General features: G+C 41.7%; 1 protein-coding gene across 7 annotated transcripts in view; it reads right to left on the reverse strand.

The window, feature by feature from the left end:
• Cdc14a (cell division cycle 14A) overlaps window positions 1-15784 on the reverse strand; it is a 155416-nt gene that overhangs the window by 94345 nt on the left and 45287 nt on the right. For 6 of the 7 annotated variants that reach the window (XM_074050900.1, XM_074050898.1, XM_074050901.1 and 3 more), the window contains one exon: window positions 5277-5356. In XM_074050900.1, the coding sequence (XP_073907001.1) occupies window positions 5277-5356 (80 nt within the window). Of the gene's footprint in view, window positions 1-5276; window positions 5357-15784 lie in introns of those variants that run through there. The other variant, XM_074050902.1, reaches the window with a different exon arrangement.

A 15784-nucleotide genomic window follows, 5' to 3' on the forward strand; every position in this document is an offset into this window, starting at 1 on the left:
CCAGCAGGAGGTTGGCAGATCCTCTGTTAAGGAAAATTGCTTGACCTCACACATCTATTCTGAGAGAAAACTTTTGATATTCCTGTGCCTTAGATAAAATACCACTATTTGATAAGTCTCTTATTTCCAACACTCTCAGGGAACAGCACAGAAGCAGGTCCACAAATGACAGTCCCAAGAGAGCTTTTCTGTTCCACACAGGTGTGTGTCAGAAGACACGCCTCACACAGTGTTTCAGAACAGTGGTTCTGCTGAACGCTAACAGAAATTAGAAGGAAAGGAATCAGGACTTCAGAAAGTTGTGAGTTAAACAAAATTAAAAGATTACTTCATTACCCAAAACCAGCCAACATTTCTAAGGCGTGAAAACTCTCCAAGACGGAGAGTTTTAAACTTATTTGCTCACTGAACCTTTATTTCTCCACATGGTACATCTTAGAGAGTTCTTTTCTACCTTGGCCATGTGTTCATGTACGGAAATCATATAGGCACTTTTTAAAAATCCCATATCCAGACTTCACCTTAATTCAATTACATCGGAATTTCTGGTAGTAGAATCAAAGCATCAATAATTTTTTTAAGGATGCCCACGTGTGCAAACAAGTTTGAGATCCATCATAACTTTGGGAACACTGATATAACAACCAGAGGCTACACCCTCTTCTCCAAACTTTAACAAAAGAAATAGCCCCACAAAATTGCATTCCAGAACCTACTCAGAAAGAGATTAAAAAATAAACAAAATACCAAAAATGCCACTAACAACTAGACATAGGACATCCATCTTCACCCAGTTTTGATCCACGGAGAGCAGCACAACATCCTATCTCCACATCACCTCAACACCTCATCACTCTCTTTCATGCTGTGATTTCTGGATATGTCTTCAAAACTGGGTCCCAGGATATTCTTTGTTGTCTACATCATTTTATTCGCCTTTAATTTTGTATGCCATAGAAAAATTGGGTTTGGGCAGATTTAGGAATTATCACCAATACCAAAAACCCCTACTAGTCAGGAAGTAAGTGTAAAATGACATAAAGAAAAGCACAAAAAGCATCTCAAACCAGAGTTGTGTGATTTAAAATAGCTAACTTTCAACATCTTGTGAAACTTTGAATTTGCACAGACACTGGTTTATGAGTACCCAAAAATGTGAATTTGAATAGCCACAAAAACAATCCAGGGATTCCACTGAAGGGTCAGTGGTCTTGCAGAGCTTCAGGCAAGCAATTAATGTGACTTTGGAAAATATTTGGCCAATAGTGTACACTAAGTTTGGTAGTATACGGAATGGGAGAGACCTCAAAAGATTCATCCCCAGCTTGGCAACCTGAGCTCGGCTGACTGCCCCCAGAACTGAAGGGCCCTTGTTCCCAGGCAGACCAGCTGCCAAGCCAACACTGAGGGCGCATGGACTGAAAGAGCTAAAGTAGATGGAAAATACCCTTTTCCTCTAGTTTTCAGCCAGAGTCACTCTTGATGAACACAATGGCTATTCCTAGTACAAGTGAAAGTACGGTTTATGACACAAATACCTTATGATTCAGTGGAACACCCTAAACTCTGCTCACAAGCAGTAACAACACAACACTCCTGAATGTCACACCAAGCCAGAAAGCCAACTGTCACTAAAGTCAACTATTCGTAATTTAATCACGAATAGACAATAAAGGTACACAAATCCTTTCTAAATTTGTCTCATTTTAGTGACTTTTTAACTATATTTGTAGAAAACTATACTTTGAAAAGTTTAACTGTAACTCCAAATAGAAACAAACCAGATCGACTTTTTAGTTATAAGCGTACCTGTACTGCAAATACTGCATTATTAAATATCCTTCATAACATACCATGATTTAAAAAAAAACTGTGCCATATGAATGAAAGGAACTTAAAATTAGCACCTGCACTGGTATGCTTCAGTTTTCATCCTAACATGAAAAGCGTCCTATATGATCTACCCTTAATGTCTCTTCCAATCCCCTGTTCCAAAGATAAACCTCCTTCCTCACCTCTCCCCTAATTCTAGTAAAGCACCATCATTGTTCTATACGTCTCTACAGTTATACAAACTATACCAGTTCCCCTGCAGTAGGTATCAAGTTATCCTAATTAAAATAAAGCAATCAACTAATGTACTTATTCCCTGGGGTCACAAATTGGAACTCAATTTCAGCCCTCAAGAGAAAAGTCAACCATGCAAACAAATAATTACAATACAAAACATTTGCTTTAATGGCATGTATACTGTGGTAATACACAAAATGTAACAGGGAATTACAGACAAAGGATCTGGTAAGCGTCTCCAGAAAAATGAGGAAACTGCTCAAATAAATGTTTGCTAAGTGAATAAATCTTGAAGAACACTGTTGGAATTCATAGTGGCCATAGGACTCCTTCATTAGAAAGATGCTAAAAGATACCGTGCATGTGGGATACTTCTTTATTTTATTACATATATATACATATATTTGTATATATTTGGCAGTACTGAGGTTTGAACTCAGGGCCTCATGCTTGCTAGACCAGCACTCTACCACTTGAGCCACACCTCCAGCCCCATTGTGCATACAGAACACATTCATTTCAATGAATTACCAAACACATCTTCAGCAAGCCTTCAAAATAGTCTTTGTTTCTTTAACATTTTTAAACAATAAAACAATTACACCTAACTACTAATATAGCAACAGTTGGAAAAAGCCTAGATGATGAAGATCTCAGTGTATCTTAACGACAAATGGAGTAAGAAGTCCGTTTGGTGATAATGAAGGCCAGGCAATGGGGGTTACCCAGAATGAGGAGGAAGACGACCCCCATAACACTCCACAGCCTCAGTTAGCCTGTATGTTAAAAATAACTCACAGCTTAGCTTAGCATAGGAAAAGATTAAGTTTTCATAGTCAAATTCAAAAAAAACCTACTTCAGCTAAATTTTTCACTAAATGCACCATTTTGTGGTGTTTCCTGTTTTAAATGCTTGGTTTATGAAGAGTCTGGACTTGGAGACACTGTTTAATGCAAATGCAACTCCTGGTGTCCAGTCAAAAAGATGCAGCATCCAAGGTCAAACTTTAGCAGGATATGGGTGTCCAAAGAGTATTCTTTACATATAATAAGTATCGTTTAACAGATTTCTACCTCTTGATGTCTACAACTATGCAACATTACTCTCTAGAGTAATGTTTCTGAGTTTCTTACTTTTAAAATACATCGGAGACAATGGGAACTAAAAAGCTACAATTTAGAATGATAGGAAATGAGCCTGGCACAGTGACACATAACAGTAATCCCAGCACCGAGCAGGCTGAGGCAGAAGAATCTGAAGTTCAAGGCCAGCCTGGGCTACTTAGTGAGACCATCTCAAAAAACCAAAACTAATAATAATAATAGTAACCTGTATCTAGCATCCTCCCTCCATTCTCCATCTGCTAAACCCTTATCCATTGCTTAAATGGTCTCATACTTCCCCAAATCCACCAGAATTAATCTTTTCTATTTTTGTACAGTCTAACATTTTTACTGCTAATTTTGTGCTCACACTGCCTGGCTCTACTAAAATGTGAGCTCAAGAGAAGAAACACCTGCTATTCCTGTTCATAATTATTATAGATAATCCTTATTTCTCATTAACAACAACAATAACTGTTATGAAAAAAGCAAAATCCAGGTACTCTCCCAAGCACAAGGGCAAACGCATTGCCTCATTTGTCCTAGAAAAGCCTTGCAGCCATTTTACAGGCAGAGAAACCAAGGCTCAGGGAAGATAAGTCATTTACCCAGGTTGCTTAGGCTTATCACAGAGTAAGCAGCAGAATGAGGCTCCCAGCCCAGCGTCTCTACCTCAAAAGCAGGTACGCTTAAGCCCCTTCACTTAGAGGTGAGGTTGTTAAGCTTATCATTCTAACCTTTCCTGACAAAACAGAAGTGTGTTTCACAAAGGCTTTGAAATTGTATGAGCCATTAGAGCTGGAAGGGGAAAAGAGCTTTACGTTTCCTTAAAACCCTCCCACACACAATCTCTCACTTTTATCTGCCCTCCAGTGGCTAACTGGCTGCGACCTGAGATTTCAGGACAGGATCTTCTCAGTCTACCCCTGGGAAGATTAAGCACATGCCCGGTGGCTTCACCCCTGTCTTCCTCTTCACCTTCACACTCATCTCTGTCCCCCCTGGGTCTCTCCTGTGGTCTCAGAAACAGAGACAGGAATCCCAAGGGTTTTAAAGGATTGTCCCTTGCTTTATTCACCCAAACATTTACTGAAAGCATGTTTTTCTGCCATTCTGAGGCCTCTCCATCACTCCCTGCCTCTCTTCTCACTGTGATTATAAAAGCAATAGTAAGAAGCAAACCCACTCTTGTAGATTTGAACACATAAAGAGGCAAAGGACAAAAATATTAGACTCATTCACAAATCAGATGAATTACTGTGGAAGGTTTGGGGGTTTCTGTTTGTTTTTTGGGAGTTGGGGGAGGAGAGGATGATTTGGGGGATTTTTGATGCTGGGGATCAAACCCAGGGCTTGCCCTTCTATCAGTGCTCTACCACTGAGTTTCACCCCCAACCCAGTTGTGGGAATTTTGATGTATGTTCCCTTCTACTTTTAAAACAAGCTCAAATTTACCCAAAATTTTTGACGATCTTCTTCAGATAATACTAACGTAACATTTTTTCCAACAATGTAATAAGACAGGCTTCCTAAGATACTTGTGCTAAACAGGAAATTTAGGGTCCACACTAAACCTATAGTTCTGGAAGGTATTGAATGGTCTTATTCCAGCCCCTTACATGCAGCCAGAACTTGACCTATGCTCATGAATGAAGAAAGCATGGATGGTGGATCAGTGAGGGTCATTACTGAAGTTGAACTGTGGGCTTCAAGTAAATATTGCAATACAGAAAAGACACGGGGGAAATCTTTTTTTTTTTTTTAATTTTAGCAAGGATTCGTTTTAGTATAGCAGGATAAAGTACAGAGAAGTAGGGGGAAAGAAAGAGAAGTATTTCTTGTTCTCCATGCAGGGAATGGGAGAAAAAGACTCAAGGGAGGGGAAAAATTCTTAAAAGGAGAAAGCTATTTTATTCTTATTAGCTAAGGGAAGTCTGTAAAATTAAAACTATCATTTGACTCTGAAGGGGGAAAAAAGCACCATCTCATTTCATTCCATACAATAATGGTCACAGTCTTAAGACAACTGAAAGTCCCACAACCCAATTCTAAAGTAGCAAGCTCTATAACCAAGTATAGCCCAGTGTCACCAGCAGTTATACCTGAATGGAAGATAAGGGGGAGTTGAGCCAGATAGCAGTGCTCTGTAGGCCTCTTCTGGTGTCTTCTTTAAATAGATCACCTAAGACAGATATAAACAGTAACATTTAGCACACCACCGAAGAATGACACCAAGCTCATTTAATTACTCACCAAACTTGCATTTCACTTCTTCCACTTAGAGTGACAACTGCCGTGGTGATGCTGTTGACATGCATGTTGACATGTTGATGCATGTGACAGCATCCAAGCCGACAAAAGAAATGTCCTTTCAGCCTGAAGCTAAGCAGCAGCCCTAGGCTGAATGATGGGTATGGAGTCAGAGGACAGGGCAGAGGCCAGTGAGGGCCACTCACGGAGGCTCTCTGAATGGACACCTGGCAGGGACCGTGTACCTCCACCATGGTACCGTGTGCTCACCAAAGACCAATGTGGCCCCCTTGCCTGCATAGAAGGTGTACCATGAGTTAACTCAGTGCTAGACAAGACACTCAGAACTCACAGAGAGCACAGTACCCACGGGGTGTAAACGAGTTCTCTGTCAGCTCCGAGGCCAGCTAGCCCTGCTCTCTAAATGTGCAGAAAAATCACAATGAAGTGGACAAAACTGTATCCAGGATAGAGAGCGGGAAACACGCTGGCATGGTTCTTCATACCAGGGACACTTAAACCCCTCACTCCACCATGATACTCTCCTCTTAAACAAGAAACAAACCAAAAGGAGCTCTTAAAACCCATAAACAAGCAGGGCTTGGTGGCTCACACCTGTAATCCTAGCTACCCGGAAGGCAGAGAGTGGGTGGATTGTGGCTCCAGGCCAGCCCAAGAAAAAGGTTCACAAGACTCCATCTCAACCAGTGGCTGGCTCCAGTGGTGCAAGCCTGTCATTCCGGGTATGCCGGAAAGCAGATAAGAGAATCACGGTCCAGGCTAGCCCAGGCATAAAATGAGACTCTACCTCAAAAATAACCAACACGAAACAGGTTAGCAGAGTAGCTAAGTGGTATCAGGCCTGCCTAGCAGGTACAGCCCATAGTTCAACCCCGAGGACCACCAGAAAACAGTCAATTTCCATTAGTCAATTTGTTGCCTATACAGCATATGCCAGGCACTGTAACTGGCACCTTCCCTTTAATAGAATTTACATTAGTGTGGAGCAAAGAGGATAATTAACAAAACTAAATAGTCCACTGAAGAAGAAATAATCAGGTCTGGGAGAGAGAACGGAAGGAGCTACTTGAGGCAAGGAGGTCAGGTCAGATCTCTGGGTGCTTTAGGCTGAGATCCAGAGGATGACAGCCATGGGCAGAGCCAAGGGAAGGAGGAAGGGCTTCCTGGGCAGTGGGAATGCCAGGGTTAGGGTCCTTGAGGTGACAAAGAGCCTGTGAGCAGGTCAGAGAAGTTAGTGTGGCTAGGGTGGGGGAAGCAGGGAGGGAGGACAGGACAGGGGAGGGAAGGAGAAGGGAAAAACCCAAGCAGTGACCAGAATGTGAAGAACAATGTAAACATGGCAGGGTTTGGGCTTACTCCAACTGCAATTCAATATTTTACTTCCAGGTTGAGAGCACTGGTCCTCTGAGTCTAATTTAATCCCTAAAATCCTCTCTGCTCAGAATTAATGGCATTATTTTCTTAAAGTGTCCTAACATCAGTCCCTTACATTTCAATTACCAGAGGGATAGCACCCCTGTCTGTGCAAGGTAGGGTCACCTCTACCTGGGAAGGAAGTTTCTTTGAGCAGTAAGCTATTCCACTAGCGATAGACCACATGCGTTTACTTCTTCATAACTTCAGAACCAATTAAAATAAATAGATAAAAATACACCAGACTTCCTTAACAAAGTCTCCTATTCACTTGCAAATGAAGGGAACGCCTGATCAAGCACACTCCAACCAAAGTGAATTGAGAATGAAACACAAAACACCAGAAGTGAATGAAACACAAAACACCTAGATGAAGAGGGCATCTAGACACCAGGCACTGAATCCACCCAGAATCACAGTTCTCGTGGTGACTCAATTACAAAAGCCATTTAAGTCAACCCTGGCTTTGAGGACTATTTGCAGTGGACGTTACAACATGCTTCGATGGTTCCCTCCTGGGCAGGTGAGCTAGTAGAGGTGGTTTAATGAACTATTTCCCAAGCTAAAGAGGATGTCGCATTTGAAAGTTGACTACGGGTGTCAAAAGAGAAAGCTGCTTGTACAAAGCTTGTGTTCGCATTGGCTAATTAAAGCTTATACAACCAACAACCTTTGAAGAGCCAAACTACATTTCCCTCCTCGGAAGCAATTACAGTAATTCCCTTTAATTTTGAGGCAATGGTTCTACAGGAGGGAGTCACTGGTCCCCAGGAAATACTTCTTTAGCCTGGCCACCCCACAGGGCTCTGTCCCCATCTTACCTGCATGGCTTAGCACACGTGACCCATGTTCTCCCACTGTAAGTTGAGAGCCTTTGTTTTTATTTTTATCCCAGTGCTAAATTATGTACAAGTGCAAAGTGAAACCCAACAGAGACCATCGAAATCCCAGGAAGATGCCTGGGGCATCTGTCACAGGCTGACCTTTCCCAGCCTGAAGGCAGGTACTCATGAGAGAGCGAAGTTGTTCACAGGCGTGAGTGCACTGTGAGTGAATGCGTGCATACTGGATGGTGAACTACAAACCCACTGCTCCAGGAGAAAATATGGGGTGCATTCCTATGCCAGATCTTCTTAGACAGAGAGAGAAGAGACAAACAAGGCCAGACTGAAACTTGGATGGAAATCTAAAGCTCCAAAAATTAAGGAACTTTCCAAACTCACATTGCTGCTCTGTAATGGAATTAGATTTGAACACAGATCCAACTGCAAAAATCTGCAAGAAAGGACTCTTCCAAGTCCCTACCTGCCATTACACTTGATTCTGAAAATTAGGTAACTTCAAACTGTTAACAGTAGTTATCTCTGAGGACAAGGGCTGGAGAAAGATGAGAGGGAGAAAGGGGACTTTTTACTTTGTATCCCCCCATCACTGTGTTTTGTACAAACGTGTATGCATTTTTAAATGTGAGGTAACTAAGTCAGTTATGGAAGTAAAACATACCCTTTTTCTAAAATTTTCTACCACACCTCCTAATATTTTAAGAATATTTTCTGAATTGAACCAATTTCAAAGTGTTTCACAAATAAATATTCTAATTTTTCTTAATCTGCTCCTAGGGGAGAATATATACATATATACACATATACACATGTATATATGTGTATATATAATATTTATAGTATTTATAAACCCAGTGGGGAGACTTTTCCCAAACTTTTAATTGGTACAACTCAGCAGAAGCACTTGCACAGACAGTGCTTGGCACACCACAGCAATTTAGTGAGTGGTTACATACATCACTCATAAAATTGCCTGTCCCTTGCCAGGACGTCCTAGAAACCTCCTCAATAAAAAACATTTCACACATACTTTCTTAATTTTATTTGAGGATGACTCAGCCAATTAAAGTCATTTTTTTCTACTTTTGATGCCAGGTAACAAGGACTCATGTCTTAAATACATGATTCTTGAGAGCCAGGATTTGAACTTCACACTATCAATAAATTGGAGGTTTTATTTAACAACTTACGAAGAGTGACACTACTACTCCCCAGCATAATTTATATTGTTGACCAAGAAACTGACATTGCCCAGATTTCAATTAATCACTCTTTAACCTTCCTTCTGCCACATATGCCATCCCATGTCTCTTTAAATGGGTACACTCCTTTCACTTATATCAATTTAATGTAGAAGTATTTTATATCATCACTATGCATAAATGAACATTACAATATATAAGACTTAAAATTTAAAGTGTTTGTTTGTACACCCCATACTGGCAAACAATGTGTCAAATATCAAATCTGTACTAATTTTATAAAGGAATACTGACCAACATAAGGAAAGGAAATAAAATCCTCTTAGAATTCATCTGCAAATACTTCCAAATCATGTTTTAAAACTAAATCTCATGGTCATTAAATCCTGAAAGCCTATGAAAAACAGCATCTGTGGTTTTTAGAAGCAAGTTTTTCAGAAGCAACTGTACCTCTGTACTCAGATAATTTAATCTCATTGACACACAGGCAGTGATTCTTAAAACAATGAATGGCTTAAAATAGAACTCTAAACCAGACTGGGTCTATATTTCTTAATGGTCTTTCCCTGGGGACATTTGCCTCAAGCCTTACTATGTTTTGAGCTTTGTTTTCAAGTAAAAAAAAAAAAAACTTTAAAGACTGTAAAATGCAACACACTTACATATACTCTACATATATTTTGAAAAGAAACTCATGCCCCTATGTTAATCATATTTATATTTTGTGATTCGGAAAATGGAAATACTCAAATATTCAACATGGCTTTCTGAGAGTGTCCTTCAATTTTGCTAGCTGATCTCAAGCTATTTGTTTAATGTTTTCATTGTTTAAAGTAGAGGAAGTGAATGCTGAGGATAGCTTTCTCCATTAAGTACTCTACTGGATACTGACGTGATGGTTTGACACTAGCATTCCTCCCATTTCTGCCTCAATAAAATGTCTCCATTTTATTGGAGGTCTCCAAAAACCGATGTTACAACTTGAAAATAGTCCAGAAGAACAAAGCTCTACCAAATACAGAAGACATACCAAAAGGAGAGGCCTTCTTTGGCAGAGAGCACTCAGTTTGGACACACTGCTCCCTAACTGGCCTCTCCTAACACCTCCGATGACCATCTCTGGTTCCCCGTAGTCAGTCAGACCCAAACTCAAAAGTCATCTTCAACTCCGTCACTCTGCTGCCCTCAAAACTCAGACGATTCTCTCCACGGGGCCTGAAACACATCATTTATCACTTGGGGGAAGAAGGAAGGTACAAATATCTTTTCAAATTTTACAAACCACTACCAGAGTTCCTCCAATGGCCTTGAGAGGGATCACTGAGCAAGGGGAGGCCTGATCTTAGCTCCCATGAGCTCTGGGTGAATCTACAGCTGACTTTCTTCAATGACTACCATCAGCACTTTACTTCAAACCCTCATCTCAAATCTAGGACTAAATATGGCTTCTCTCTGCCTGCACCAACTGCCTACTCCAGTAGGCAGACTACCCAGACTGCCTACCCATAGCACCCTCCAGTGCCCCAAAGGATTTGACTAACCACATGCCAAAAATATTTTGAAAAACAGTAATAAAGAAATAACAATACAATGAAAATTAAAATCAATATAGTATAACAACTATTTCCATATCATTTACGCTGTACTAGGGATCGTAAGTAATCTAGAAATGATTTAAATATACAGGAAGATGCGCCTAGGTTACGTGCAAATAATGCACCATTTTATATAAGGGACAGGCACATCCAAAGATTTTGGTATCCGAGGGGTGGGGGAGGGGCAGGGTTTCTGGGACGAATTCTCTGAGAATAAAAATAGGAGGACTCTGCAAGTCTCAGTCTGCCCAGACAGATGCCCTTCACTGAGATGTCACCCCAGTCAACCTTTCCAGGTGAATTTGTCACTATTCCCCACTCACTAGCCTGGTGACTCCTCACCATTTTCTAAACATCCTTGATACTTTCTGGCATCTGGAGCCTTCCTAAATATTCCCCATGCCAGCTTTGCCTATTCTTCCCACCTCATCAGCAAGTCCACTGGTTTTCATTTTATTAGATCACTAACTCAAATACCACCTCCTCCATAGACCTTCTTGTCTAGCTCAGAAACCCTCCCTTTGCTCCTCAGAAGTCAGAAATGACGATTGTAAGCGTGATAACAGCCATGACAACTATGATAAAAACTACATAGCAGCCACCGCTCTAGGCACTTGACCCAACCTGACTCAGTCTTCACAATCACCCTCAGCAGTGTCACGCTCACCCTCATTCACAACCTCACACAGTTGGGCATTGTGGCATTGGACCTCCTCAGGGACACTCATGACCACTTTCTGATGGGCCTGTCACCTCTGTTGTGATTATTTTCCTTTATTCTTAAAAAAAGCTCCTAGGATCAGGACCCGAGTTCCCCAAGCCCTTCCAAAGTCTCCCATCAAATACATGTTTCATGATAACCCCTTAACCTTACAAGGTCCACAGAGTTTCCCTTCACAGAGATAATTCAGCTTAGTTAATACCTAACGGGTGAGATTTTTTTAAATGTGCACTGTGACTTCAGTCAAATGCCCAGGGGAGCTACAAAAATTATCTGAGTCCAGCTATCCGAAAACATCAAACCAGGTAGAGTCAATTCTCCATCGAGGTGCTAGGAGAGAAAGCAATGAAGAGATGGACTACAAATAAAAACTATGGCTCCTGTGATGTGCATTTGCTTCCAGAAAGTACTTAGAGAGCCAAGGTACAGTTCCCAATCCAGATATGTCCAGATGCTCACGTTCCATCCACCCTGGTGGCTGGAACAGAACTTAAGGCTTACAATTTGCACAGGAACCTGAAAGAACAGGAGGACACAGGGAGACTTTGCAGCCTGAGGAAGGAGGTTAAAGACGCTGACAGTGAGGGCTCTAAAGCAGGGAAGGAAATGGTCCAGGAGGGCCAAGTCTGGATCTGAGCCTGCCCCTTATTGTGGTAGCACTTAGATGACCACCTCCTCCTCTTTCTTGGGCTACCCTGCAAGGAAGCAGCTCTGATGCTGGTGACCTTCTTTAGCAAGCTGATGGCATCAGCCTCTGCTCTATGTCCTCAGAGCTCTCTGTCCTCCCTCAAGTTCTTCCTCCAGGCTGTTTCTGTGTTATTTGATTTAGCCTGTGTCCCCAGCGAGGCTGTATGGGAGGCTAATTTCTGTCCCTTCTGGAACCATAGGACTCAACACTAAGCCTGGCATGCAGCATGCACTCAAAAAGTGTTTGAGGGCTGCACAGTGAGTGAGGAGGAAGAAGCATGACCCAGTCACGGGACGCTCACCGTCTCTCTAGAGTGAGGTGACAGAGCACAGCAGGTAAAGCTCCAGATCGGGAGCCACCTGCCTGGGCTCAAGCACAGACACTTCCATCTCTGCGAGGAACAGCATTCATTAATTCTCTATGCTTCCATTTCCTTCTGTGTGAAGGGGGTTTGACTGGAACAGGCTCACCTGGGGCGAGGACAGCTATAGTGTCACTGAGGCCACTCTGCCCACACTGCAGGGAAGATTAAATGATTTAATGATTCAGGTGAAAGACTCATATCTGTATCCCAGCACACAGCTCTCCTCCAGCCAGGGAACACAGAAAGGACTTAAATTTGGCCCCGAAATATTTCTTTCTCCTATTCACCACCTCTACCCGGGGATCTTGCTCTGCTCATGCCTCACAGGTGAGCCCTAAAGCCTTCCTCTGCATACAAACCCCAAAACATGCAAAAGGTTGTAAAAGTCCCTCGTGACTGCTGTATGCCCAACTCACGATATGACACCATAGCTTCCTAAAACCCTCTCACTTTAAAGTACAGCCATTGGTCCTGCTCCTCGTGGTGCCTCTTCTGTCTGAGTAGCACAAGCCTAAAATAAATGCCAGGCCCTACTTTGTCAAATCCATTGTCAAAATATCAGGAGATGCCTTTGGTGGCCCATATCTCTCTCCAACAAAGCACACATGAACACGAGACAGCCAATGTTCCTACAACTGTGCTCATTTTTTCATATTTGAACCTTTCATGAACAACAAAAAATAAAATAAGATTACCAAGCCTGGAGAGGAAAGCAATTACCAATTACCTGTGAAGAATAACCCACAGAAGTCCATGGAAAGCACAGCTACAAAAACATGCCACACGCCCGGGAACTCTGCAAAGAGCTGGGCCATCAAACATGCAAAGCCTCTTCCTTGGCTCCTAACACTTGGTTCTGACTTCTTTCTTTTTTGGAGGTACTGGAGTTTGAACTCAGGGCTTCGCTCTTGCTAGACAGGTGCCCTACCGCTCGAGCCACTCCCCCAGCCCCTTTTGCTCCGGGTAGTTTTGCTCTGGCCAGCCTGAACACCAATCCTCCCATTTTATGCTTCTCACAGTAGCTGGGATGACAAGCAAGCGCCACCACATCCAGCTTTTTTCCCATTGAGATGGGGGTCTCAGGAACTTTTTGCCCTCAAACCATGACCCTCCCACTGTCAGATCCCGAGAAGCTAGGATTACCGGCTCAGCCACTGGTGCGCCCGGTGCTCATACTTCTTAAATGTCAGTGTGCTTAATTTATAAGCTGCTTTCCTGGTGACAGCATTAAGTCTTAATTGTCATAAACAAGCATAAACAAAATGTTTGGTTTTTTCACACTGAGTAACATTTTCTTCTTAATCAGCTCCTCCCACCGTATTATCGTCAATGACTACCAAAACGATATCTACATTCAGTTTTATGACCTGTTTCTAAAAAATAGGACTAAGTCGTACATTTCTGGAATGAACAAACAATTCTACTTGTGTTCTATCTGCTTACAGAAACAGGAATACTCAGTGTTAAGTAATAACTTACGAATTAAATAGGTTAGGTCTGGCTGCAAGGCAGATGTGCAACTGTGTATTTTAAACAACCTGTTATTTCAGCCTACTTTAAATCTGCCACGCTCCATAGTTTAATGAGAACAGAATAAAAGCATCCTGTCTCCTGCAGACTCCAGTGAACACACTGTGAAGGAAGATAAGTCATTCTTCCTGTGCAAGTCTATTATAAATCACAGATTAGGAGGTCAGCAAAGTATAAACCAACTCATCACTTCAACACCTAGGGAGGCAAGGTTAATTACAGAAGCGAGGCAGAATCCAGTGTCTATCTCCTTCACTTAATCTGGCATCCCTATAAGAACAAGGTCTAGAAATGACTACTTTCTTGTTTGCAGTAATGCTTACTCTAAAATACTCTCGTGTGACATATCTCTACTTGTAATTTGAAGTTGGAGCTTGCTACACGGATGACAAGTGCAGACTTTGTTCCACTTACTTGAGAATTCATCTGGAATAGAAATGCTCCCTCCACCTCTCTCCTAGCTGTAATCAGAGAGAAGCCAGTGGGAGCTGTTTGATAGGCAATTTAGGAGAACTGCAGACAACATTAGCCTTGTGTTTCTTTCCGTCTAGTCTGATGGGAGGCAGGATTTTCTTCATCAGCCTGAAAAAGACATCTTTCCAGAAGTGGCAGATACAGCCAGGACAAATGCACACCTCTTGCTAGTCCTGTCTCAGTGACACCACGGCCACCTTCTGCCTCAGACAAGTCCATGTGCTAACACAGACATCCTGAGTACTGTATCACACAGAGCCAGTCCAAGTCCTTATTAACCCACCCAGGTAGCACACGCCAATGGCGGAGCACCCAGCGTTTAAATGGGCCTGATAAAGGAGAAAATGCTTGGTCCCAAGGAGACCTGAGTCCCTCGTCTCTCAACAAGCAAGTGCAAGGCTTTATGTCACAACACTTATAAGCCTGTTCCTCACCCATCCTTCATCATCAGAAAGCAACCTCAGTCCAAAACACAAAAACAGACTCACTTCAGAATACCCTAGAATAATACTCAAACTGAATGGCTTCATGTTTAAAACTCCTGACACTTGCTGGCGGAGTGAAGGACGCCTGCCTAGCAAGTGTGAGGCCCTGAGTTCAAATCCCAGTACCGCCAATAAAAACCCCCACAACTCATGATGCTGAGTTTCATTGCTTACTTCTGGGTATACTATGAATTTTAGCTCACAGAAAGATGTGAGCTAAACATATGTTTATGTTTAGATGTGAGAAACATATGTTCTTTAACCAAGATTTCTAAACCAAAAAATGTTTATTTTTTATGATGAAGAGGCTGAGACCAGATCCACTGAGCTAGATCATGGTTTAATGTTTAACTCCTCTTAACACCTATTATTAAAAAACTGCCTAATTTGCAAATGAACTATAATCCAAAGCTTATTTGTAAAGACTAGTATTTAAAATTCTGAGGGGCTGGCAGAGTGGCTCAAATGGTAGAGCACCTGCTTAGCAAATGTGAGGCCCTGAGCTCAAACCCCAGTACTGCAAAAAAAGGAAAAAAAATTAAATGCTTCAGACTTTGATAACAGAATCTTTGAAGGCTAGTATTTCCAATTCTGGAGATATTTTTTCCAAAAATAAAAATGAAAGACAAAAAATAATACTAATATGTTTTATATTATCACTAAAACAACCTATCTAAGATAAAATGTAGCAGAAAATGTCATTTTGAAAACTAAAATAATTAAAACGGTATGTTGGCTTTTCAAATTCTCTCTTCTCAATACTTGAAGAAATCCTCCATTAGGAAAACCTGAGGAAATCAATGAACAGGTTTTCAATGACTCTGACTTGAACCTGGAATGATCCCAAATGCTTGGCACGTCATTACACCTAACACCAAGACTTCAAAATGCATAGCTCCCCTCAGTACATGGCCTTATGAATAGAAATGGTTTAAAATCTGAGGCCATGAGAGGTAGGGAAAACATCAGAAGAAAAACATCTTCTTACAGAAACAAGAGAGAAACACTGGGCAGAAAAGTCAAAA

This window comes from Castor canadensis, chromosome 12 (genome assembly GCF_047511655.1).
Source record: "Castor canadensis chromosome 12, mCasCan1.hap1v2, whole genome shotgun sequence".
NCBI classification, from domain to species: domain Eukaryota; kingdom Metazoa; phylum Chordata; class Mammalia; order Rodentia; family Castoridae; genus Castor; species Castor canadensis.